Here is a 26,436-nt window from a genome sequence, read left to right on the forward strand (position 1 = left end):
AGTTTGTGTCTATTGTTTATCTTATTGATCTCTTAAAGGGGAACTGAAGTAAGAGGTATACGGAGGCTGCCACATTTATTTCCTTTTAATCAATACCAGTTGCCTGACAGCCCTGCTGGTCTATTTCTCTGCAGTAGTATCTGAATAACACCAGACACAAGCATGCAGCTAGTCTTGTCAGATCTGACTTTAAAGTCTGAAACACCTGATCTGCTGCATGCTTGTTCAGGGGCTATGGCTAATAGTATTAGAGGCAGAGGATCATCAGGGCTGCCAGGCAACTGGTATTGCTTAAACGGAAATAAACATGTCAGCCTCCATATACCTCTCTCTTCAGTCCCTCTTTAAATCATATCATATATCCTTGTACTTGCAAATAATAACTACAAAATACTTTTAATCTGTAAGGGACCTACTAAAAAGTAAAATGTAGATTAAAATAATAGTACAGTATAAACTGAATGTGTCAATGACATTAAGGTAATTGTGTTAAAGACAACAATAAAGAGCTTACTCTTTAGGAAATGTTACTGACAAGAAATTTGAGATTAAAAAAGACCAGCTTGTTCTCCAGTGACCCATGTGTACATATAGTACTAGACCTATTACGAACTTGTCTTTATGCCTTTTTGCCTGTTTTTCGCTGCAAGGGTTAATAAACTAGGGCTATATTTCTGCAGTTGGCGAAATGCAGAGGCAGTTCTCCTTGATAACTAATTAGAGGTTATAAAACGACTGTGTAGCTATGCAAACAATTCTGGCGGATAGAAGGATACAAATAAAAAAGAAGTCTAGGCCATCTTTCTCTTAGTCAAAGTTAAATAAACTACAGCCACGTTCGTGACAATTTCAGTAGGTTCCAAACCTAAATAAAAAATTAGGATTCAAACGTAAATAAAAGTTATGATTGAAACTTCAAACCTAAATAAAATGAATGATTCAAACTTTAAATTCTTGAAAGCAAATGTGGAATATGGGACTCCAGAAAAGTCCCACTTAGGATTAGTTCTACAGTGTACATTTACTGCAGATGCACTTCTAAAATGTTTATGAAATGTTTATGTCATATATTACTGTAATCTAGAACAGCAGTGAAACGTCATTCAATGAACTTTGACTATCAAAGATGAAAGCAAGTTCCAGTGAAAGATTTAAATTCATTTGAATTACATGGTGCAGTTTAGCCACCCTTCTTGCTGCGCTTAGCATCTTTTTTGCTGTTGTTGGGTTGCACTGTTTTAGTATCAACCTGTAGTTGTTCCTCTGATGTAGAAGTTAGGATGCCACATGTTGTGGTGGTGCATTCACACTTTTCAGCATAAAGGTAAGTATGGGTATAACTGCTTCCATCCAGACATTTTAGGGTTGCAGTCTTCATACTGGACTTTACTTCCTGACAACACTTACACTTGTGCTCCATTGTGTTATAGTCAGCAGAGTACCTAAATAAAAATAAAATGTGAGAGCATGAACCCAGATCTGATGTTTTCTTAAAAAAAAGTCAGAAAAGCCACCAAATTTCATCAGCATTAAAGGACCACTATTGCGAATACCGTAAAATTGAAGATACATGTAAACAAATATAAATAAGAAGCATGTTTCTTCCAGAGTAAAACAAGCCATTATTTGCTTTTCTCCTATGCTGCTGCCACATACAATAGGTAGTAAAAATCTGACAGAACAGACTAGCACATCTCCTCATGGGGGATTTGCAGGGTTTTCTTTATTTTCAAAAGCACTTAGCTCAACTGAGGGATAATATAGCCATGTACACAGACTCAAGTATATTTCTTGACCAGTCAGGGGCACCGCTGCCAAGACCACCCTCGGTGCCTCAGCCAGCGATCAGACTGGCAGATCTTCTCGGCCAACTGCTGACTGAGGGCATGATTTCTTACAGAGCTACATGTAAGTCCATCGGCCCCCTTTCCCCCTCCATAACAACAACAATAATGCTAACCTATAGCCTGTACAGCCTCGTCCCCACACTGTCACCCAAGGGATAGAGTCAAGATCCCTATATCACCGGTATTTGTGGATAGTCATTGACCAAATAGTTACTCAAATTTGAGTTCATTCTGAGTTGTCTGAGTTGTCTTGAATTGATTTTGGAAAATAATTGCTTTAAGTTTGAGAATATGTGGTTTAGACAATGCAGGGGGACTGCCATGGGAAGTTCGGCAGCTCCTGCATTTGCAAACCTTTTTGTGGGTTTTCTTGAGGAGACCATGATTTTTCCGAGTGCACCATTCCGGGAGGGTGTCGTCAAGTGGCTGAGGTTTATTGACGACATCTTCCTGGTCTGGAGGGGTGATGAGAGTGCCCTGTTGGCATTTATCGGGTTCTTGAATGGCTTGACCAATGGGATTGTGTTCAATCCTGAATGGTCCCCTACCAGTGTTACATTTTTGGACGTGCGTGTCATCATTGAGGACTGGGGTTTTCGCACGACTTTGTATCAAAAGCCAACAGATCGTAATAGTCTGTTGAGGTATGAAAGCTTTCATCCTGAACATTTGAAAAATTCCCTACCTGTGTCACAGTATCTCAGGGTGCTGCGAATTTGTAACGATGCGTCCGACCGGTTGACTCAGCTCTCTCTGATGACACGCAGGTTCAGGGAGAGGGGTTACCCCGATGACATCTTAAAGGTTGCCTTGGGCAAGGCAGAGGACAGATGGAGAGGCTTGGACCGACGGGAGCGCAATAGAGAGACGGGAATTCCCTTTGTGCAGACGTACAGTCTTGCATCTAGGGGAATACAGCGTGTCGTCGAGACTCATTTACCAATATTAACAGCAGACAAGTCTCTTCCGAATCTGATAAAGAAAAAACCTCTGCATTCCTATAGGTCATGCCCTAATCTTAGATCTAGACTAGTGGAGGCTGACCCCTGGCAGAAATATGCCAAACCCCAAGTGGTGTTATCTCATAGAACTGGGTGTTACAAGTGTTTCAAATGCAATGTGTGCACAGCACTGAACACGGGAGGGTACTTCGTACATCCCCATACTTGTCAGAAGTACAATATTAAGCAATATCTTAACTGTGACTCTGACTTTGTGGTCTATCTCTTGAAGTGTCCCTGTGGCCTTGCCTATGTCGGGAAGACCACGGGGCCATACAAAAAACGATTTCAGAGGCACCGCAGTGACATCAAAATGGCACTTGAGGCAGAGGGGAAAGGTAGGAAACCCGATGCCACCAAACCAGTCGCATTGCATTTTTTGGAGGCAGGGCACAGCATGCATAGTTTAAGGGGGATGGCCATTGAACAGGTAACGGCCCCTAGAAGGGGTGGGGATCGTAAAAAGCGTCTACTGCAAAGGGAGGCGTTTTGGATTTTTACATTAAATACTGTTAAGCCTAATGGCCTCAACAGCAACAATGGGCTTGCATGCTTCTTAGGTGAGCGATGATGTGTCTTTATTATGTTTTGTTGCAACAAGTTGTTTTTAATGTTTTTATGAATGTTTATATATGTTTGATATATTTTTTAGGGTGGTTACGTGCACTCTGATGGTTGTCTTGATATCTCCTGCAGTATATCCTTTTTTCTCCATCAATATGAATATTTGCATGTAGTTTGGCAGTAGGTGACTGGACGGGTTATGGTGGAAATTTTCTACATAGCAGTTTAGTCCTTTTCTATATAACAGTTTAGTCCTTCAGTCTGCTAGGCTCATAGTCCAGGTACCCATTTGGAGGACATTGCGTTTGTGAGGTCCTATTTTGTCACTGCAAACAGGTCTATACCCGGTGGGTTGTGACCTGTTGCTATGGCAACGCGATACGAAGCGCACGCATGCGCGTAGAATTCAATGTGATGTGGCCGCGTGAACTTCCGTGATTATGGCGCAGGGCAGTATGCGACGTTCGATTACACGCCCCTTGGAGACTGCATTGAGCGGCTAGGCTATGCGCACGTCATGGCGTACATTGGTATGCCATATGACGATGTGGAGGTGCGTACGTGTGACGCATGACGCTGTTGCGTTTTGATTGGTGTATTCTCGGAGTGGCTGATTGGCTGAGCATGACGCCGAGCATGCCGCTCATTATGCTCGCGGAGGACGAGCGGTGTGTGGGAATTTACAGCGCGGCTGATGGAATCCTGGAGAGGAGCAGACTGATTGACAATGGGGTGAGCCAAATAGCATTGCACAGTGTTGTATTTTGAAAATGTAATGTTTTATTGATTGATGGGAACGCCTATGGGTGGGATCAGTAATCTCTGTTTGGGGGTATTTATTGTGGTTTTTGTATGGACACAATGTATTTGTCTTTGCTGCTATCTGCCTTGATAAAGGGGACCCTGAGTGGCCCCGAAATGATCGTCGGCCTATGCAGGTCAGACTATGTATCTACACACATGTGATGGGACAATAAATTGATGTAAATTGCTCCGTGAAGTCTGTGTGCGGACTCCTTCATGACTACTGTGACTTATGGCCTTGGGGCCCGGCACCAGCACACCCTCTGACGTGAGTGCGGTCCTTGGATTGAATTGTACCTAGGTTTAGAGCGCAAAGAAACAGGGTGAAAAATTAATAAACCTGGTACGTCTATGGTGCAGGGGCATGTATGGACCTTTTCCCCCCAAATTGACTATCTAAGCTATACTGCCCAGCTACATTACACTAACCCCTGCTGCCCTCACCATCCATCTACACTACACTACACTAACCCCTGCCCCTCCAGTTACACTGCATTACACTACAATATCTCCTGAATCCTACCAGTTATTCTACACTAACCCCTGATGCCCACCAGCTACACTACACTAACCCCTTCTGCACCCCAACCCCCCCCCCCCCAGCTACACTACACCTGCAGAGGAATATCACACTTGATCCTGCTGCTGCGCTTTTCTCCTCTCTCCTCTCCTCTGTATTCAGTCAACTTGCTACTGTACACTCCGGTTCCTTTGAGGGAGCCATCCTTCACACATCACGAGTCGATCTCAGCCACCATACTCCTCTTCCCCTCAGGCTCCATCTGCAGCCGCAGCACATCCTGCTACTGTACAGATGTGATCCTTCCTAGTTACAGAGTCCTTCCTAGTAACTTTTGCCTTGTTACTTTGTTATCTGATGGTGCACATGCATTATGCATAACCCCGGTGCACATGTGCCGTCAGGTCACACAGTAACAGGGCAAAAGTGTTTAGGAAAGATGCCATAACCAGGAAGGATGGTGTGTAAAGAGAAGGATGATGCAATGGCTGCAGATAGAGACTGAGAGGAAGAGGATCACATCAGATATGGAGGAGCGTAGCAGCACTATGGGTAAGTGCTTCACTGCGCACTCTGCACCCGATCGCAGAACTGTACTGTGTAAATAGACGGCGTTTCACCGTCTAACAGTTTCCTAGCGGCGATCGCCGCTGGGAGACTGATGACGCCAATTGGCCTTGAATGGTCCTGGGGCTGCTGCCGTGTGGAGCAGTCAACAAGCAGTTAAAAGTACATGAATTCAGGTTACTGTTCGTGAAAACTGCGTATGCATGTTCCTAGTAGAGTTGGGCCGAACCTCCGATTTTAGGTTCGCGAACCGGGTTCGCATACTTCCGCGGAAGGTTCGGTTCGCGTTAAAGTTCGCGAACCGCAATAGACTTCAATGGGGATGCGAACTTTGAAAAAAAAATTTTTATGCTGGCCACAAAAGTGATGGAAAAGATGTTTCAAGGGGTCTAACACCTGGAGGGGGGCATGGCGAAGTGGGATACACGCCAAAAGTCCCCGGGGAAAATCTGGATTTGACGCAAAGCAGCGTTTTAAGGGCAGAAATCATATTGAATGCTAAATGACAGGCCTAAAGTGCTTTAAAACATCTTGCATGCGTATACATCAATCAGCAGGGGCGTAGCAATAGGGGGTGCAGAGGTAGCGACCGCATCGGGGCCCTTGAGTCCAAGGGGCCCCGAAGGGCCTTCCCTCAACTACAGTATTAGCTCTCTATTGGTCCTTTGATCATAATAATTACTTCTATAGATACTTTGAATAGTGGTAATTATAAACAAACTGCTCCCCATTCCCTTCTTGCACCTCTGCCACTGTAGTTGCCATTGGCAGGTTTTGGTGCGCCGTATTAATTGTTATGTATAGAGTGCTTGGGGGGGCCCCAATGTAAAACTTGCATCGGGGCCTGCAGCTCCTTAGCTACGCCACTGTCAATCAGGTAGTGTAATTAAGGTACTGCTTCACACTGACACACCAAACTGTTCACTGAACAGAACAGGTATGCAGTGGTGGGTTCACAGAACAGGTATGCAGCCAGGGACAAGCTAAGCCTAACTAATCTTTCCCTATGAGAGAGAATGCAGGCACACGAGTGACTGTAATGGTCGCCGCTGCCTGCCTTTTAGTAGGGGGGGAGTGGCTCCAGGGGCTAGTGTAGCCTAATTGGCTACACTGGGCCTGCTGACTGTGATGTAGAGGGTCAAAGTTGACCCTCAATGGTGCATTATGGGGTGACCCGAACTTCCGCAAAGGTTCGCCTGCGGGACGCGAACGCGAACCACGGAAGTTCGCATGGAACCGTTCGCAGGCGAACCGTTCGGCCCAACTCTAGTTCCTAGCAGTGGTCGGCTGGGCGCGGGAACAAGCCGAGAGAGAACGCTCTGCCTGCGCTAGGCAATGTAGGGTAATATAACAAATATATTCACCTACTAATAATAGTTTGTTCCTTCAGACACATAATTCGGGGTCCAGCTATTACTGGCACCCTGAATTACAGTGATTTCAGGAGAAATTCCCCCAGCGCCTCTGCAGCCGTAATCAACATTACAGTCTATGAAAGCGCCCAAGTTAGGTGCTATGCTGTGCAGGCGCTGAAAATACCAGACTCAGAAAAAGGAACTATATTATTTTTGTTGGTGTTAAAAATATGCTCTGGATGATGCTATACAAAATCCAACTGTTGCTAAGAGTATTAGAAGGATGTATGCCAGTGTACTTGACTTTTCATGAATCCATGTTGATGCATTAAAAAATGTATGCGTTCTCTGACCAATTGCGACGCCAAGGTGCTCAGCTCTTAAGTCTGGTACACACCATGCAATTTTCCATCAGATAGATGGGTCGAATAGATCATTTCTGTCAGGTCCGATCTGATTTCCAATCATTTTTCTGATGAATTTGCATAGAAGTGATCAAAAATCGATCAGAAAAACGATCAGATAGGATCTGTTGGAAATTATCATTCGACCCATCTATCTGATGGGAATTTGCATGGTGTGTATCAGGCATTAGACTAACTTTGTTTTAGAATAGTAAGGTAGGAGTGACTCACACCATATGGTAACATTTGGGGGTTCTGATCTTAGTTACTGGATAAACCACAGTACATGAAAGGAAGTAGGGATCGGCACTCAAAATTATTATACAAATCTTTTTCATTTTGTCAAATAATCCTGAATTGTTTAAAAGCTAATAAAGATTTGTATGTTAGTATGGAGTGCCGGTCCCTGCATACATGTATAAAAAAATGCCGGGAAAAATGGGGGTGGAGATTGCCTCTAGTAAAATATCTATAAAATTACCAATATTCTGCTTCTTAATTCCAATATTAAAATATTAGTCATCTTTACTGATGTTTTATGTCTTAACCTAACCCTACTCTCTAACAGATCCCTCTCTCTACTGATGCCTAACCCTAAGACCTCCCTCTATCAATGCCTAACCCTAAGACCTCTTTCTAGCAATGCCTAACACTTTCCCCCCCAATACTTCACTACCCCACCTCCTAACCTTAACCTAGCCCCAACGCAAAGCTGCAATTTGTGGCAAAGAAGGTCATTTTCATTGCACGGAGGTGCCCGATAGAATCACGGGTGCTGAGACATGGAGGTATGTAGGTATGCGAATTGCAATAGCGGGCGCTCCTTGTCTACTATGCAATGCTACAAATTGCTCCCATTATAAAAGCAGCAGTTTGCAGCAGAGTAGGTAAATGTCGGCACCCAGAGGTGCCCGATTGCATCCAAATTTCCCTTCCTTGACTCAAATTGTGTTTTTATTAATAGGCACCCTTTTTTGGTAAGAGTTCCTGCACCCTTTTTCCTGATTTGCCAGTCTCTACTTCCTTTCACTTTGCTTTAGAACGTCTGCTCAGAAGATCTGGAACGACTGAAAATGTATCTATAGGTATGAAGTTTTCACTGTCTGAAAGCAATAATTATGCAGTTTTTTTCTTTATATGTTCTTGTATTTGGTTTTTTTTTTGGGGTTGCATTAAGGAGTGGAAGATAGATAAAATATTTGTTTTGGGGTTTTCTTTAACCAGCCTGGCGGTACGGACGAGCTCAGCTCGTCCATTACTGCCGGAGGCTGGCGCTCAGGCCCTGCTGGGCCGATTTTTATCAAATAAAAAGGTGCACACGCAGCTGGCACTTTGCCAGCCGCGTGTGCTACCTGATCGCCGCCGCAGCAACGAAAGAAGGTCCCCCCAGTCGCCCGAGCCCAGCGCAGCCGGATCAAACAGTTCCGGCCAGCGCTAAGGGCTGGATTGGAGGCGGCTGACGTCAGGACGTCGGCTGACGTCCATGATGTCACTCCGCTCGTCGCCATGGCAACAAGGAAAGCGAAACAAGAAAGGCCGCTCATTGCGGCCTTTCTTGTTACTTCTGATCGCCGGAGGCGATCAGAAGTACAACAGGAGCGCCCTCTAGTGGGCTTTCATGCAGCCAACTTTCAGTTGGCTGCATGCAATCGTTTTTTTTTTTTATAAAAAAAAAACGTCTGGTCGCCAGCCTGGCGATCTTAATAGAACGCCAGGCTGGCTTAAGGGGAAATTTTCCCTTCTGGCAATTTTTCTTAAATAATGCCAGGAGTTATAGTATACGGTAGGTCTTTACACAGGCCCAAACAATGGTGCATAGTTAACTTACAAAGCAAACAGTATAGTAACACTACTGTAATATTTTGAAATGCAGACATATTAAACATGTAAGCCTAAAGCCTTTTACACAACTTTAATGATTTTTGGGCAGGGCAGCCATCAGAGCCAAGACAAGGTCCTCCAGCACCCAAGGCTGAGACACCAAAGTGCGCCCCTCCATTCCTCCCACCCCAGCCTTCGCACACTGATTGCTATTAGACTAAGAGGTGCCCCAGGGCCCCCAACACCTTAATCCCTAGTTATCTGGCTTGCAGTCATTGCTATGTATCCCCTTTTCTAATCTCTCTTTGCTTCAAACACAATCGGGAAATTATAGCTGATTGAGTTGTGCGCCCCTCCTGCACTGCGCTCTGAGGCTGGAGCCTCTGTCGCCTCTGCATTGGCCTGGCCCTGGAAGCCAGTCAGGGCTGCCTCTGCCTAGAATTCAGTGTAGTGTGTGTACATTGGCCCCTGATTCCCCCCTCCCCCTTCTCAATACAAATGTCTGAACTGGTAGATATTCTTTTTTTCTATACTTTTATATCTGAATGCAGGCTGACCCTGTTACTCACAGCCCGCAGTCCTTGTCCTTCTGTCGTGCAACTCCCCCCCCCCCCCTCCATGGCAATAGAATATGATGCTAGCCTATAGGCCAGCAACAAGTCTGTAGAGAACTTGGATATGAGTGTGACAGAAAATGTGCATGTGTACACACCCTTACACATATAGCACTTTCTCTACTGTTTGTGTTGACAAAACAACAAGTTATGAGAGAAAGTATTACATGTATCCAGCATTTTCCAATGAAAAGAACAGTATCTTACTTGGATGATGTCACACAGCTTCCACTACAGTAAGCGAGCTCAACAACTTCATCTGATTGACAAGTGCCAGATATAATTTGTTGGGACTTTTTATGAGTCTGACAGCCTGATGCATCAACTGAAAAACAAAACAAAAACAAAGAATGTTAATTAAATTGAAGGTACTATGTCTATCAATCATTAAAAACATTTTAGAATGAGTGTATTTTTAAATCAGAACATCTCTCAACATTGCTGGACGTATCAGGTGGCTATAATGCCATACTACTTACATAAACACATCTGTTGATCTGAACTAAATTAAATCAAATCAGTTTGCAGCCCAATTTTAATTCCAAAATTGAACAAGGAAAACACCAAAAGCAATCTTGTTGTTTACATTAGAAGTACTACTTTTGCAATGGAAGTTTTCAAATGAAAACACTTATTGTGCTGCTCTGCATGCCTGCAACTGTGCATCCATCCATCCAGCTCTCCTACCTCTAGCTTCCTGGTAACAAATCAATGTCTTTACTGCTAAGTGCCTACTTCCTGTGACTCCAAGTAGCATTTTCTCATGTAAATGCATTGTGTGTAATGTCAGTTGCTTTAGAGTTTAAATGACCCAGGTCCTCAGTGTGAAAATAAGCTTCTACACCTAGGTGCAATTTTTAAAGCAAGTATACTGAGAATAAATTAGCTTACCATCACAAGTTTTGCAGCATCCATTATCAGTGGTCCTGATTGTGCCCTATATGATAGAAACAAAATGTTGATATATATCTTAAATAGATGATTTTATCTTACACAATAATTCAACTAAATTGAAAGGATTGCATTTAAAGTGAAGCTAACTGTTTTCCAACTATCATTGTAAATCCATACCCTTAGTGTAAAAACAATCACTAATAGAATATTTCTACACACAGGAAGGAACAACCTGGCTCTTCTCACTTCACAATCATCACTAGTGATAAAGACCTTTTGTCCCATATCCGTAAAGTATATAAAGGTATGCAATGCAACATATAAGTAAATGTCCTAAATTGATCAGCCAAACCTTGAAAGTATGAGGCCCCTTTCATACTTGCTGTGTTGCATCCTGCTACTCTCCACTGCTGCAGATTGTCACAGTGGCCTTTAATGTCTATGAGACATGCCACAGTACCCACGGTGTGATGGAAGTGGCCTGGCAGATACAGACTGAGGCTGCAGTGTTGTGCACAGCACAGGAAGCAATAGAAGTCAATGGCAAAGTAAACATTGTAAACTGTTTTCCGCTGGAACAGTGTGCATGCACACATTGGGATATGAGGGAGCCATTTCCTGTCTGGGAGTGTGCACTGCAGAGTCACTCCATTTTTCTTGTCGGCGAAGTCCGCCCATGTTACCCAATACATATAATGGTGCATTGTGATGCCACGCATAAATCACATCGTACAAAGTGTAAAAGGAGCCTGAGATCTCAACCCCTTGAAATGTGCCCTGTAACCGGAGTTGAAATCACTATACAGGGAGCATATTTGGTATTGCAGAGTGGTGCGTCACATATATCAACTGTTGATATGCAGATGCATTTTCAAATCCTTTGCACAAATGCAAAAGGAACGTAGTCTTCCTCAATACATGTTGTTTTACTATTTCCAGTTAAGATATGGTTTCACGCGCTACCCAACATAAGTAGATGTGATCTTGCTGTTGCGAGCCAAAACATCCTCACACATCTCATCCCATATGAAACCTATTTCAACTTTGTATAAAAGTATACTCTCGCCAGGAGCAGGAGAGGCGACTAAGAGATCTAAAGCTGTGTACCCATCTTGTGATTTTACCACTGATTTTACCGGCAACCGGCTATTTTTTGAGGAACGAGCGGTCATTTCTGCGATGTCGCGAAGTGGCTACAGGCGCATTATCAGGCAAACGTCGCTTACCATCGTGTGGCGATAGCGACCACCACAGTAGCTCAGATCTTTAAGTTCTCCGAGACCCCCGTGCAAAGTACTATTATTGCTTGAAGTCACCTTTGTGCCCGTTGTGTAACGTTGCATGACATCGCACATACCAGCTGGCCAGAAGATGTATCGGGGGAGCACTCGTCATCAGGGAGAGGTCACTGGATCCATCTTCCTGCATCGCGAGGTGAGTATGTAGCTTTACAATAGATGGGCCAGGGTTGGGGTTGGATGTGACATTTCCAAATATGACTCAGATATATGTGCAACAATTGGTTAGACTGCAGTATTTGTATGTAATGCATACAGCCAACTTAATGGATAAATATAGCCATTCCCAGTGTACAGCTTGTTCCAAATGCCTACAGACTCAGTGCACATTCTACCATCTCATATGGAGCTGTGCAGAACTGCAGGGATATTGTGTGCAAATTATTCAACTCTTATGCGATGTTATGGGAATACTTTTGCAGCTGAGCCTCAAACTTCTACTCCTACATCTTATTTCCACCAACTCTATGTTCAAGTGCGAAAAAACAGATTTGTTATAGAATCTATACACTTGGCTAGGAAAATACTAGCAAGACTAGCAAATACTAGCACGTTGCTATAAATAAAATTCCCCCATGTAGAAAGTAATGTATATAAACTGAAATAGGTTGGACAAATGTACATATACTTGGTCAAATTGGTACAATAATCTAATGGTGCCCATACACGGTACAATAAAAATGTTCAATTTTCCCGTTTAATCTACCAAAATGGCCGAATCGAATGAAAGTTGAAAATAATCTTTTTTTTTTTTTTTTTTTTAACAACTATCCCGTTTTTCCAGATATGTTGGAAAACTCTTTATATTCGATCTAATGAAATAATTGAGCGAAATTATCTAATTAAAAGTAAAATGAAAAAAAATTGTGCCATGTATGGGCACCATAAGACTATGCATCACAGCCGCACACTCTCATCGGCCATTTGCCGACTCCCAATCATGTGACGTGCATTGGTCATGTGATTGGGAGCCAGTGAATGGCAGCAGAAAGTGTGCGGCTGTGATGCATGTTAAAAGTTATAAATTCTATTATATGTAATTATGGGGTTTAACAATAACTATTTCTTTCTTTATAAGGATTGTATTGATTAAAGGGGAACTTCAGCCTAAACAAACATACTGTCATTAAGTTACATTAGTTATGTTAATTAAAATAGTTAGGTAATATCATCTCTTACCCATCCTGTTTTAAAAGAACAGGCAAATGTTTGTGATTTCATGGGGGCAGCCATCTTTTTGGTTGAAAGGAGGTGACAGGGAGCATGAGACACAGTTCCAACTGTCCTCTGTCCTGATCAGCCCTTCCAGCTGCGCGCGCTAGGCTTCAAATCTCAAATTCAAAATTTAAAAAAGCAAATTTGCGCCAAAACATCAGAACTCAGAAGGAGAACAACAACATCAGAAATCTCATCATGCTTTGCACAGCATTAGGGGAAAAATGCCCGGGCAGATTTCTTCTGTGCAGCTAAAATTGAGGCTTGGGTAAGAAAAACAAAGTTCTGTTGCTGTGAAACTGTTAAAGAAATACCAAGCCTTTTCAGTGCTGCTGAGTAGATTTTTAGTCTGGAGGTTTAATTCAACTACCTAGCGACCGCGTCATGCCAATGGGCATGACCACAGCGGCAGCTCCAGGACCACCTAACACCAATTGGTGTCAAGTCCTGGAGCTGTGGTTTCCCAGGGAACGGCCGCGTGCATGTGCGATCATTCCCTGCCAGTTCACGGAGCTCCGCTCCGTGATCAGCCTGCTAGCCGCCGATCGCCGCTAACAGGCTGTTTGTAAACAATAGGGGGAAAAAATCCTTTTTGTTTACATCCGTACAGCGCTGAGGTCTCCAGCAGCGCTGTACGACATTGGCCTCTGATTGGCCGGGTATTGCCGTCCTCTCATAGGCTGATGCCTATGAGAGGCGGAGAGCAGGACGGATCGCCGTCCTGTTCAATCCTATGGGTGGAGGGGAGGGAGGAAGGAGAGGGAGGGGGACGGAGCGAGAGAGAGAGTCTCTATGGCCTGGTGCACACCGAAAAAAGCAAGCAGATCCGCAAAATGCTAGCAGATTTTGAAACGCTTTTTCTTATTTTTCTGTAGCGTTTCACCTAGCATTTTGCGGTTTTGTGAAGCGTTTTTGGTGTAGTAGATTTCATGTATTGCTACAGTAAAGCTGTTACTGAACAGCTACTGTAACAAAAACGCCTGCAAAAATGCTCTGAAGTGCCGTTTTTCAGAGCGGTTTGCGTTTTTCCTATACTTAACATTGGAGGCAGAAACGCCTCCGCAATCCAAAATCTGCAGCAGCCCGGGAGTATGCGTTTCAGCAAAACGCCTCCCGCTCTGGTGCACACCATTGAAATACATTACCCAAGTGTTTCCACATCCGCAAGCGGATCGCAAAACGCAGCCGAACCGCTCTGGTGTGCACTAGGCCTTAGAGGCAAAAAAAAATCCAAACAATCAAGTGCAGCAGCGATCAGACACCTCCGGCGGCATGTCCCCTTAGGGACAAAAATAGGAGGGGAGTCTGATCGCCATGCTCCTTAGCTGGGCTGTGCAGGAGGCTGAAAAGCCACAGTTACAGAAGTTAAAACAAAAATGTTTTAACTTCTGTAACTAAAATAATCTTAGTAGTTCCACTCCCTGGAATATGCTGAGACGTCCCAGAGCAATATTTTAAAGAAATACCCTAACTTTACAGTTTACAATGACATTTTGCATAGAACATTAAAACTTAAAACATACACATGACAGCTTTTCCTGCTTAAATAAAGCACTAGAATTCTGACAGTGGATACCCACAGTGCCGGGGCTGGTAAACATTACTCCACTACCTGTGCTACTCTTTATCTGGGTAAGGAGAGGGAGGAGGAGAGGGCCCCCACAGCTCCTGGGCCCCCCAGCACTGCAGTTGCAGGGTTGTAGGGGCTGTTGTTACACCCCTGGATTGTACAGCGTGCCATAGGAATGCAGAGTAAAAGTATTATTTCAGCCAATACACATTTTCTATTTTTTAAACAATCCCAATTGCCTCTTTAGAAGGCCTCTGGATTTTTGACTGACTGCTCTATAATTGTGTGTTGACAGCAGTTTCTATTGAACAGAAGACTATTAACACAAACCTCAATACAGTCATCGGCATTGAAGCTGGGGCAGGTCCTGGTCACCACCGCTATATCATAAGTACTGGTACATGTGTAAGATGTACATGTGTCTTCTGTTGGAATGTACTCTTCTCCAGGCTGAAACAAACAATACAAAAGCACAATTACAACATTATTACGGAGAAAGAATACAGAACATCTTGGAAAGAGACACAGAGTATGGCATCAGAATGGCTGTATTCATTCAAATAGTGTAACTTGTGTTAAGCAAACAACATATGCATTGTTGTATGACATACATTACTGGCTGACTAACGCATGTCAGGCAGTAACACAGTGACCACAATTATAAATGCACACAATTGTGCACATTTTTAAGCAATAGTAAAACTAATTTGTTGTGAAATACGGAGCACAAAAATTATATATTTATTTACTCCCTATATAACTGGAGTGCCTGCATGGCTACACATACAGTATATACTAAGTTGTGTATTTTAAATTTTTTTTTTCTTGTACAGGAAGGCCTAAAGGACAGACAATAGCTAACTCTGAAAAATGTATCTCTTCAACCATTAGCCTTTTCTAATATAGTACAAATGCTTTAGGAATGGGCCAAAGCATGCTGCACGTGGTTAAAGAGAACCCGAGGTGGGATTTAATTATGCTAGTGGGGCACAGAGGCTGGTTGTGCACACTAACACCAGCCTCTGTTGCCCCATGGTGTGCCTCCAAGACCCCCCTGCGCGCCGCTATACCCTCCGCAGTGCTGGCGACACGCAGCGTGTCGCCAGCACAATGTTTACCTCTGCTTGTCTGTTAGCGCCGCTCCCCCACCTCCTCCATATCGGCGCTACCCGCCCGTGTCCCTTCCCTCCCGCTGATTGGAGGGAAGGGACGCGGGCGGGTAGCGCCGATACGGAGGAGGCGGGGGAGCGGCGCTAACAGACAAGCAGAGATAAACATTGTACTGGCGACACACTGCGTGTCGCCAGCACTGCGGGGGGTATAGCAGCGCGCAGGGGGGTCTTGGAGGCACACCATGGGGCAACAGAGGCTGGTGTTAGTGTGCACAACCAGCCTCTGTGCCCCACTAGCATAATTAAATCCCACCTCGGGTTCTCTTTAACAACCTGGATATACTAAGCTCTCAACATAGAACTAGTGCATATAGCCTGATGGTATATGTTACAAATGTCATAATTTGCTACTCTTGCAAATGTAGAAAAATTGTAAGAGTGGTCTATGATAAAGACAGTAGCAGTAGGGTATTGTACCGTGTTAGCCATCAGCAAGAAGTTTTAAATCAGGTCGATACCATTTATTGGCTAACTAGTTCCAGGAAAGTGCATGATAAAGACATACAATCAGGGCCAGTTTAAGCAACAATGGGGCCCCAGGGCAAAATAAACCTGGGGGGCCCCCCAACAGATACCTCGGAACAAAAATCTGCATTAAGGGACCTTTTTTGCAGCTGGTATAGTCAGGGTGTGAAGCTTCAATCGGGCAGAGCTCCAGATTCTGGCTACCACAGCCTGCATGGGGGACATGGGGTTAAAAAGTTTCAGGAGGGGGGAGCCCACATAATTAAAAAAAAAATTCCCACACTCTACACATAAAAAAATTTTTTTGCCAGGGATCTTCATACAGCCATATTGCGGCTGTATAGCGATCCCTGGCCAAAGCGATGCGGCTGCGTATGGACTCCCTGGAAACCCCATCAGGAAATGTATTGCTCTTTCTTTTGATACATGTAAAATTACACTACCGTTAGGTTTGCTACTAAAAGTGACATTTGCCGCATTCAAAAGTATACTTTTTTCCTTCGAAAGTTTAAAATCGATTTTCTCAAAAACTATAAGGTCTTTTTAAAAAATAGTTTTTTGCTCTTACTCCCAATGATCTCTTTAACATATCCTGCAAATTAAGGGTTTCTAGCAGTTAAGGTGGATTTGCTATTAACCATTAAAGTCGGCGGGTTTTTAAATGTGTATTTTTTTTCCTTTGAAACTTTAAAATCGATTTTCTCAAAAACTATAAGGTCGTTTTTAATTTTTTTTTCCTCTTGTAGCCACTGGGGGCCCCTACAAGCTCTGGGGCCCTGGGGCAATTGCCCCCTTTGCCTCTATGGTAGCGCCGGCCCTGCATACAATATTAATTTATGCCTGACAGTCCCTGCCTGTACTGTAATAGTACGTCCAAATTGAAATCGGTTACACATCCGCCAAAAACTCTCTGTACCAGATTGGCTACTGATGCAGAGGCCCAGAGCATTCTATAACACAAAGACAAGCATAAGAAGAAGCGTGCTTAGGGATGCTATAGTGCCCCATTTTTCCATCCCCACCTGTCTGCCCAATGTCACAGCTTCCTTTATTCACTACGAAATGCTATAGATAAAAACCCATCTGTTAAAAAAAACGCTGGTGATGTTTATTTCAAGCATTCCTGGATTGAATAACCAGTTATTTTAGCTTCATTTCACATTGCATCACAAGTCAGCCGGATATTAGTGAGTCTTGTTCTTATGGTGGTTGCTTATCCTTGAGGTAGGCACCTTTTATATACTGTAAGTTACTGTCGGTTTAGTGGGTGACTCCTTTACTCTGGATTTATCTAAAAGTTGGGGATCCTGACAAATAGTGCCATTCCCAATGGTCTCTATGCAAGAAGGATTTGACTCCTGATTAACCTGCTGAGCGGTCTGGACGAGCTCAGCTCGTCCAACACCGCCAGAGGCTGCCGCTCAGGCCCTGCTGGGCCGATTTTTGTCAAATAAAAAGCAGCACACGCAGCCGGCACTTTGCCAGCCGCGTGTGCTGCCTGATCGCCGCCGCTCTGCGGCGATCCGCCGCGAGCAGCGGCGAAAGAGGGTCCCCCCAGCCGCCTGAGCCCAGCGTAGCCGGAACAAAAAGTTCCGGCCAGCGCTAAGGGCTGGATCGGAGGCGGCTGACGTCAGGACGCCGGCTGACGTCGATGACGTCACTCCGCTCGTCGCTATGGCGACGATGTAAGCAAAACAAGGAAGGCCGCTCATTGCGGCCTTCCTTGTTTATTCTGGGCGCCGGAGGCGATCGGAAGAACGCCTCCGGAGCGCCCTCTAGTGGGCTTTCATGCAGCCAACTTTCAGTTGGCTGCATGAAATAGTTTTTTTTTAATTAAAAAAAAACCCTCCCGCAGCCACCCTGGCGATTTAATCAGAACGCCAGGGTGGTTAACCTGGGATTGAGAGTCAGCATGGTGAACTATAGAATACTCTGTAGTAGTTAAACTAAAGTTTAATACCATAATACGAATATATTATGACTGGATTGTGGAAATGTAAAAACCACTTGAAAAATGGAACAAAAAAAAACCTCTTGGAACTAAATGTTTGAGTGATTAAAATTCAAAGATTACTTCTGGGAAGAAGGAAAAGCACATTATGCAGTAGATGCCTTTATTTGCAATCCAAAATCACTGTTATATGATCTTGGTACAGCTCCAGAAAAATATTGTGTGGGAGTGGGACTGTCCTCAGTCCTTTTTAACTCTCCAAATTCTTTTGACTTTTATCCTATTGATAAACCTATTTTGTTAGGCAAGTTTCAGAAGATTCTCCATGCAGTCAATCCAATTCAGCAGGTGTAGTTACATGCAAATAAACAGATGCTAGTGAGCCTTGCTGCTGAAAATAGCTCCATGTCTACACCATCAGGTGAAATCAGCAGTAACATCTGCTGAAGTGCACATGCCATAAAAAACAGCCATGTCTTGTTTGACTAACATGCTCAGCTTTTATGAGGTGGTGAATGCTATAATGTGAATATTGGCATCTGCTTTGATCCCACAGTCTTATATTGAGTTTAAAAGCTAAAAACATAAGATCAAAGTTTTTATTGCCTCTGCAGAATAGTGGCCGATGTTTACATGTTTAAATGTTTTACAACCCCCATCTTGAACTATTGCATTTTTTCATCTATTCCCTTTACTCAGAACTGTCTCTATGGCGTGCAAGTGTTTTACAGCATGTAATTAGTTATCAGCGAGAGTTATGCTGTGGTCTGGAACTGGAAGGAAACTGTCATACAGGGGCCTAGAATTTTAACCCTTGCAGTGAGAAAAAGGAAAAAAGGAACACAACCTAGTTCTACGTAGGCTTAGGTCTGTGCCGAATACTTGTTAATTTTATCATGTCACATGTCTCTTCAAGTACCCCTTAGTGTCATGGTTTACACCAAAACATATTCCCTTTTTATGGAATGTATATTTCCAATAAATATTACTTCTGATTTCACATGCTAGTGTGGATGCAGCTTCTTATTTTTACAAGTCAAAGGTCAACTATGACTGAACCCACAGCCGATACTAATATTCACAGAAGAGGCTGTGTCTGTGACTTGCATCATTCAGAGAACATTCATACAAAAATTGGGGTCAGGTAGCATAGGATTGCATGCTGCTAAATACGTTTTGAGCATTTATTGTTACAAGATTTACTAACAAACAGTTTCTAATGACAATCTATTGTATTTTAGTCTGGTTATTTTGAAGCTTATACTTTTCTATTTATGGGACTATAATACTATAATAGAAACATAATTTATTAGCATTTAGATGTGTGTAAGTTAAGTATAAAGTTACCTTAATGTTTACATCTGCACAAAGTTAATCTTCAACAAATCTCTTAAAGGACCACAACCACAAAAGATTTCATTTTTTAAAACCCCCACAGTAGTTAAACCAAGCACATAGAAGATTCACTGTGATATTTATTTCAATATCTAATATGGCCCTTTAACTATCCACATGTCAAAGTATCCTCTATGCGTCAGTTCCTGCACTAACGCTGACGGACTTCTGTAACTGTAATCCCATCATAGGGGAACCATTGGCAAGCATTGTAAATAAAAAATGGTATAGTCCTTGTTTTTTCTTGGCACCAACGGCCATAACCCGATTTAAACTCACTGTACCCAGCTGTTCTTCTGGCCCGCACTTTCTACATGTCAGCCAACCAGGGAAGCAGATCTCAGCAGCACCTTCCAACTGTCCAATCACGCTGGAGCTGTTCTCCCAGTCCATCCGATCACCGCTGCTCTTGCCTGCTTTCAAAGACTCACAAGCACAGAGGAGCTTTGAGGAGAACGGCGAGATATGATTCATATGATTCATATGAATCAACAAAGCGCAGAGCAGCTAGGAGGAGAGAGGCTAGATATGATTCATATGAATGAACAAAGCGCAGAGCAGCTTTGAGGAGAGTGGCGAGATATGATTCATATGAATCATATCTCGCCGCACTCCTCAAAGCTGCTCTGCGCTTTGTTGATTCATATGAATCATATGAATCATATCTCGCCTCTCTCCTCAAAGCTGCTCTGCACTTTGTTGATTCATATTAATCATATGAATCACATCTCCCCGCTCTCCTCAACGCTTTTGAGTCTTTGCAAGCAGGCAAGAGCAGCGGTGATTGGATGTACTAGGAGACCGGCTCCAGCGTGATGCAGTGTGAAGCGGTGCTGCTGAGAGCTGCTCCCCTGGTTGGCTGGCATGTAGAAAGTGAGGGTCAGAAGAACAGCCGGGTACAGTGAGTTTCAATCGGGTTATGGCAGTTGGGGCCAAGAAAAAAAAAGGGCTATACCATTTGTTATTTACAACTCTTGCCAAGGGTTCCCCTTTGATGGGATTACAGTTACAGAAGTCCGTCAGCGCTAGTGCAGGAACTGAGGCATAGAGGATACAGTGACATGTGGATACTTAAAGGGCTATATTAGATATTGAAATAAATGTCACAGTGTAACTATATGCTTGGTGTAACTACTGTGGGGGTGTTAAAAAATGAAATCTTTCGCGGTAGTGGTCCTTTAAGTGTGACCTTGGTTTGGTATAATCTATCCAAAAGGCCTGTGAACAATGACACAAGACAAATTCATACCTTCAGAACCTTTACTGTGTTGTTCTCCTTCAGGTTCAATACACACGCCACTGGTTTACACACGCCACAGCACTCCCCTTCAGCAATTTCATATGCAGTGCCCTGAGCAAGAATAATTAGTGCTTCATATTTAAATCAACAGAAACTTACAGAAAAGTACATTTATGGAGCAGTATGTTAATTTTACCAATGGGCAGTTGTTGTCACTAGTAACGGCACATTCCTTGGTTATGTGGAGAGTGGTAAAATATTCCTCTGTCTGATTGCACTGATAGTAAGTACAATTGTCAGGTGGGTACCAGGAGTCACCAGGCTAGAAAGCAAAATACAAAATATCAATATATTCACCATTTTTAGTTTTATTCAGTCCACTTGCTTTTCTGGCACATTTACTAAGCAGATCAATGCAGATTCCAGGGGAGGCCTGGTCCAGTGAAGAGAAAGCCATTGTCCTCTCAGACTGCTCTGTTTTTACTTGGCAGTCAGGCAGTGTAATGCCTGGCAGTGAATCAAGAAACATGAAACTGTTGTGAATCTCAACATTCTTCTCTGCATTAAAACACTAAACACAGCATACAACTAATAGTAAACTGGCAAAAGGCACTGGAAGGGTTAATAACTCAAAGTTCCATTTCTCTGAAGCTTATTGATTACATGGCTGTGCTGGACAAATGATCAGATTATCTTGTAATGAAGTATTTGCAGAGTAAAGAAAGCAGAGCAGCTCATGCTGTACCAAGGGGGAGGCAACGGCAGCTTACAATATTATCAATTCATTTTACAGTGGAACTTTGAGTTACAAACCCCTCCAGGGACTCTGGACCAGTTTTTTCTTTTACTAATTTTACATTGTATTTAATGTTTTAAAACAGACATGAAATGTGGGCCCTTATTCAATTAACTTTTTCTCCTAAGTTTTCTCCTTTGATATAATTTTTCATCTTTTGTTTAAAAAGAGTACCAAAAAGTGGTAACAAAGTCATGTCACAATTATTCTGAGTATTCTGAGTAAGTATAATAAGGGCTTTGGAATTTCATATGACTTGAAGCTATCACAGCTTGTGAAAAAAAGCCAATGGAGTCCATGTTTTTTTTTCTCTCCAGACAACTTCATCTATTCAGATTGATTTGTTTTGCAGGAAAGTGTAACAGAACTGTAACAAGTGGGGTGTGGTTTCTGAGATCAATAATGAACAGTACAACATAAATAATGTGCAACATCTTTATAGCCAACCATTAGCCTATATTTCTGATATTATTTCCAAGAGACTGTGGTTGCCTAGTAAAATGACTGAGAACTGTGGTGGAAATTATCCTTGTCACCTACGTTTAATAGAGTAGGAGGTGTTTTTTTTTCTTTTCTCCTTGGATGAACCAACATAATTGTGAATGGGCCCAAACATTAGGAGCTAATGGTGACATCCCTCAATGGCACATGGGTTCCTAGGACTCTAATGTTATTTCCCTGTAACTTTGATCATTGAGAACAAGTAATAATTTGAATCTCATACCAGTGCAAACTTCCTGATCAGAAAGAACTGTTTTTCAAGTTGCTAATCTCTTCTCTGCCTTGCGTCCCGTGCAGGGCTAGCGCTACCATGGGGCCAAAGGGTGGCGTCTGGAACTGTGAGAGCGACCAAGAGTATTTTGTAACGTAAAAGGGTCTCCTAATGTGATCTAAAATCCCCCAAATAAATCCAAAGATGCATTTGAGGAGAAGGATACCTCATAAAAAAAGAGAGACGAGTTTGTTGTTAAATGTGCATGTGGTCCAGCAGTGTTGATATTAGCGTTTGCATCTTTTCTGTGCAGCAGGAATTTCCGTAATTTGAAAGGAGCATCAAAAAGGAAAGACACTAGGAAAATTTACCTAAGAAGACTTTGTGCTGATCACATTATGAAACAGATCATAGATTTTCAAAATATGGTTTAACCCAATAGGATCATTGGATATGGAAAGTGGTCTAGTTTGCGTATGTTCTTATTATGGAATGTGGGACCTTATAAGTATTCTATTCATATTCATAAATTAATGCGGATGGAGCCTGATAAGTTGTTTGCAATAAATCATACCTGTTTGCTGACGAGTCAGAGTCTACTAAAAATAATGTGACCAATACCAGGTGGTACTTGGAAAACAGTACATTTTATGAAAAGCTGATTAACCCTCTGGGCGATACAATTATATCGCCCAAGAGGTGGCGCAGCACTATTTTTTAATTTTTTTTATTTTTTAAATCATGTAGCGAGCCCAGGGCTCGCTACATGATAGCCGCAGCGCAGCGGCATCCCCCCACCCACTCCGATCGCCTTCAGCGATCAGAGTAAGCAGGAAATCCCGTTCAGAACGGGATTTCCTGCTGGGCTTCCCTGGTCGCCATGGCGACGGGGCGGGAGGACGTCACCGACGTCATGAACGTCGTGACGTCATAGGGAGTTCCGATCCACCCCTCAGCGCTGCCTGGCACTGATTGGCCAGGCTGCGCAAAGGGTTGAGGAGGGGGGGCTGCGCAGAACAGCGGGTAGCGGCGGATCGGCGGCGAGCGGAAGTTACACGCAGCTAGCAAAGTGCTAGCTGCGTGTAACAAAAAAAAAATTATGCAAATCGGCCCAGCGGGGCCTGAGAAATCCTCCTGCGCGACATACCCCAAGCTCAGCTCGGGATTATCGCTCAGGAGGTTAAAGTGACACTGAAGCAAAAAAGTGGCTCATATATTTATGTTTTTCTGTTATATAGCCTTTTTTTTTTTTATAAAGTTGCATCATTGGACTTGATTCACTAACCGGCGCTAAGTGTTAGCGCCGGTGTGAAAAGCCCTTTTCGGCCGCTAGTGTGCGCAAACCTACTTTGCGCGCGGCCCCATGCACTGGGTGCGCTGATATTAGTGCGCTGTGCGACGATAACTTGCACACGCTGGCCCTTAAAAGTTGCACACGATGCAAGGAAAATGACGCATTGGATGCCCCCTAAGTGGCGCACCATAGCACTGCTTAACGGGCACCCGATGCGTCATTTTTGCCGCATCGGGTGCGACTTTTAAGGGCCAGCAGCTGCGCACGCAGTGAGCAGGATTGTTTCAACTGTGTAGGCGCAAACCACCTAACGCCGTGGCACACTAACACTTAGGGCACACTAACCGACTTAGCGCCGGTTAGTGAATCAAGCCCATTCTGTCAAATTTGCAGTTTAAAAAACACACTATTTCAAACTGGAAAACAAACCAGAACTAATGACCCTTTGAACTTCCCTGCAGTAAAACCTTATATGAAGCTGTCTCTTACTGTTTCTTTAATGTACAAGTGCTTCAGAAAACAGGACAAGGTCAGATAAGCTCGTTTGCAGAGATGACAACTGAAATTTCTTAACTCTTCCCATGCCTTAAAAAATATGAAACTATTTCCTTGTTTGCTCTGCTGGGATTTCTTTATGCAATACAAGAGCAGAAGATTACTAATAGATGGTGCCGGCTTCTCCTTGCTATCTTGTTTGCTGTGCTACACATACAATTCATTCTATCGTAAGGTGTTTTTTTTTTGTTTTGTTTTGTTTTTTTTGTTTTTTTTGCTGCAGTGTCATTTTAGATTTTTAAGACAGAAAAATGCAGGGTTAGCATTATGTTTTTCAAAGTATGGTGCTCCAATGAAAGAATATTATCCAAGGTAGAGGCCTGCAGTGGGTCGGGTACCCAGGTGTTACCCAAAATGCAGGTTGGGTTCGGGTACCCAAATTGATTCAAGGTGCGGGTCAGGTCTTGGGTAGCGAGTTACAGGTGTGCGTCGTAGGTAGCGACTATTGGTCCGGGTGCGGGTCAGGTCGTGTGTAGTCAAAACAAGTACAAGATGATTCTATATCTTTTGCCTTCCCAAAATCTGTGATAATTGCTGGCACCAGAGTACTTTTATTGCTGACTTGTTTGCTGCTTCTCATCTTTAATGTGAGCAGACCCCTTCCCGCTCTCAAGCTGAGACCTCCCCACATATTAGTGTATATAACAGGGAAGATGCCAGTGTGAGATTGAAGGTGTGTTTTTCGTAGGAGGACATAAATCACTTGGGCATGCTCTGTTGGCTCTCTAGCTGTTAAAGAACTACAAGTCCCACAAGGCATTTGCATTTATAAATCATGACTGTGGCTGGAAATGCATTGTGGGACTTATAGTTATTTAACAGCTGGAGAGCCAAGTATGCCTATCACGGTGTTAGAGAAAAAGGTGTGAAAGGAAAGCCCTGTCTGTTAGTGACTAGAGATGTCCCGAACGGTTCGCCGGCAAACAGTTCCAGGCGAACTTCGGATGGTTCACGTTCGCATGCGAAGGCGAACTTTCCCGGAATTTCGATTCGCCCCATAATGCTCTATTGAGCAGAACTTTGACCCTCTACATCACAGTTAGCAGGCACATTGTTGCCAATGAGACTGCACTCACTCCTTATAAAAGGCAAGGTCCTTGTGCTGTTTTACTCACTAGTCTGCCTGCACTTATTAGTTAAGGGACAGCTGCTGACAGACTCTGCTAGGGAGAGTTTAGTTAGGTTCTTATAGGCTTGTTCCTAGCTAATTGTTATTACTTTCCTTCCTCACTCCCTCCCTCTTCCCGGAGGGTCTCATCTTCCAGGGAATTGAAGAATTTCAAAAGCCAGCTTATATACCTTGGCCGGGAATTGAACCCAGGTCTTGGCCGGGAAATGAACCCAGGTCTGAGTGCTTGGTGATCAGCTCTCTTAACCGCTATACCAATACCAACACTACATGCTGAAGGCAGCGTAGCATGTACCATTATGATATATCCTAGAGAAAAATGAGCTTGCTTAAAGATTTGTAGGCTTTTAAAAGCCAGCTTACATACCTTGGCCAGGAATTGAACCCAGGTCTTGGCCTGGAATTGAACCCAGATCTGAGTGCTTGGTAGTCAGCTCTCTTAACCGCTATACCTCCACCAACACTACATGCTGAAGGCAGCCTAGCATGTACCATTATGATATATCCTAGAGAAAAATGAGCTTGCTTAAAGATTTGTAAGTTTTTAAAAGCCAACTTACATACCTTGGCCGGGGATTTGAACCCAGGTCTGAGTGCATGGTAGATAGCTCTCTTAACCGCTATACCACCACCAACACTACATTTTGAAACCAGCCTAGCATGTACCATTTTGATATATCCTAGAGAAAAATGAGCTTGCTTAAGGATGTGTCATATGTCAAAAGCCAACTCACATTGGCCAGGAATATAACACAGTCTCGGTGGCACAATTGGTTAGCGTGTTTGGCTGTTAACTAAAAGGTTGGTGGTTCAACCCCACCCAGGCATGGCCTTGCCTTTTGTGTTCAACAGTTGTCCGAAGAGAACCCCAGATAGCCATGTAGATTCATCTCTCTCTCTCTCTCTCTCTCTCTCTCTCTCTCTCTCTCTAGTAGGGATGGTCACCGCTTTCCGCGGAATTGTATTTTCCGCAATTTTGGGCGGAAATTGGTCATTCCATTCCATTTGGTCGGAACGGAATTGCTTTTTCAATCCGGCAGAATTCCAAAATTGCCTGTGAAATTCTGCTGGTATCCGTTGATGCCATTGAAGTGAATTTTCAGCTTAAAACCATCAAGTCCTAGAGAGAGAGAGAGAGCAAGCTCATTTTTCTATTGGGTAAATCACAACGGTACATGCTAGGCTGCCTTCAGCATGTAGTGTTGGTGGTGGTATAGCGGTTAAGAGAGCTGACTACCAAGCACTCAGACCTG

General features: G+C 43.5%; 1 protein-coding gene across 1 annotated transcript in view; it reads right to left on the minus strand.

Annotated features, from left to right (window-relative positions):
• Positions 1-958: 958 nt before the first annotated feature.
• The window catches only part of LOC137537873 (mucin-2-like), a 198,946-nt gene continuing 173,468 nt past the window's right edge, over positions 959-26,436 (minus strand). The window contains exons 43-48 of the mRNA XM_068259820.1: positions 20,894-21,019; positions 20,707-20,808; positions 14,805-14,924; positions 10,389-10,434; positions 9,705-9,822; positions 959-1,442 (exon numbers count right to left, since the gene is read on the minus strand). Of these exons, the coding sequence (XP_068115921.1) occupies positions 1,181-1,442; positions 9,705-9,822; positions 10,389-10,434; positions 14,805-14,924; positions 20,707-20,808; positions 20,894-21,019 (774 nt within the window). The 3' untranslated portion in view covers positions 959-1,180. The remainder of the gene's footprint in view (positions 1,443-9,704; positions 9,823-10,388; positions 10,435-14,804; positions 14,925-20,706; positions 20,809-20,893; positions 21,020-26,436) is intronic.

Source organism: Hyperolius riggenbachi, chromosome 11 (assembly GCF_040937935.1).
Source record: "Hyperolius riggenbachi isolate aHypRig1 chromosome 11, aHypRig1.pri, whole genome shotgun sequence".
Classification (NCBI taxonomy): domain Eukaryota; kingdom Metazoa; phylum Chordata; class Amphibia; order Anura; family Hyperoliidae; genus Hyperolius; species Hyperolius riggenbachi.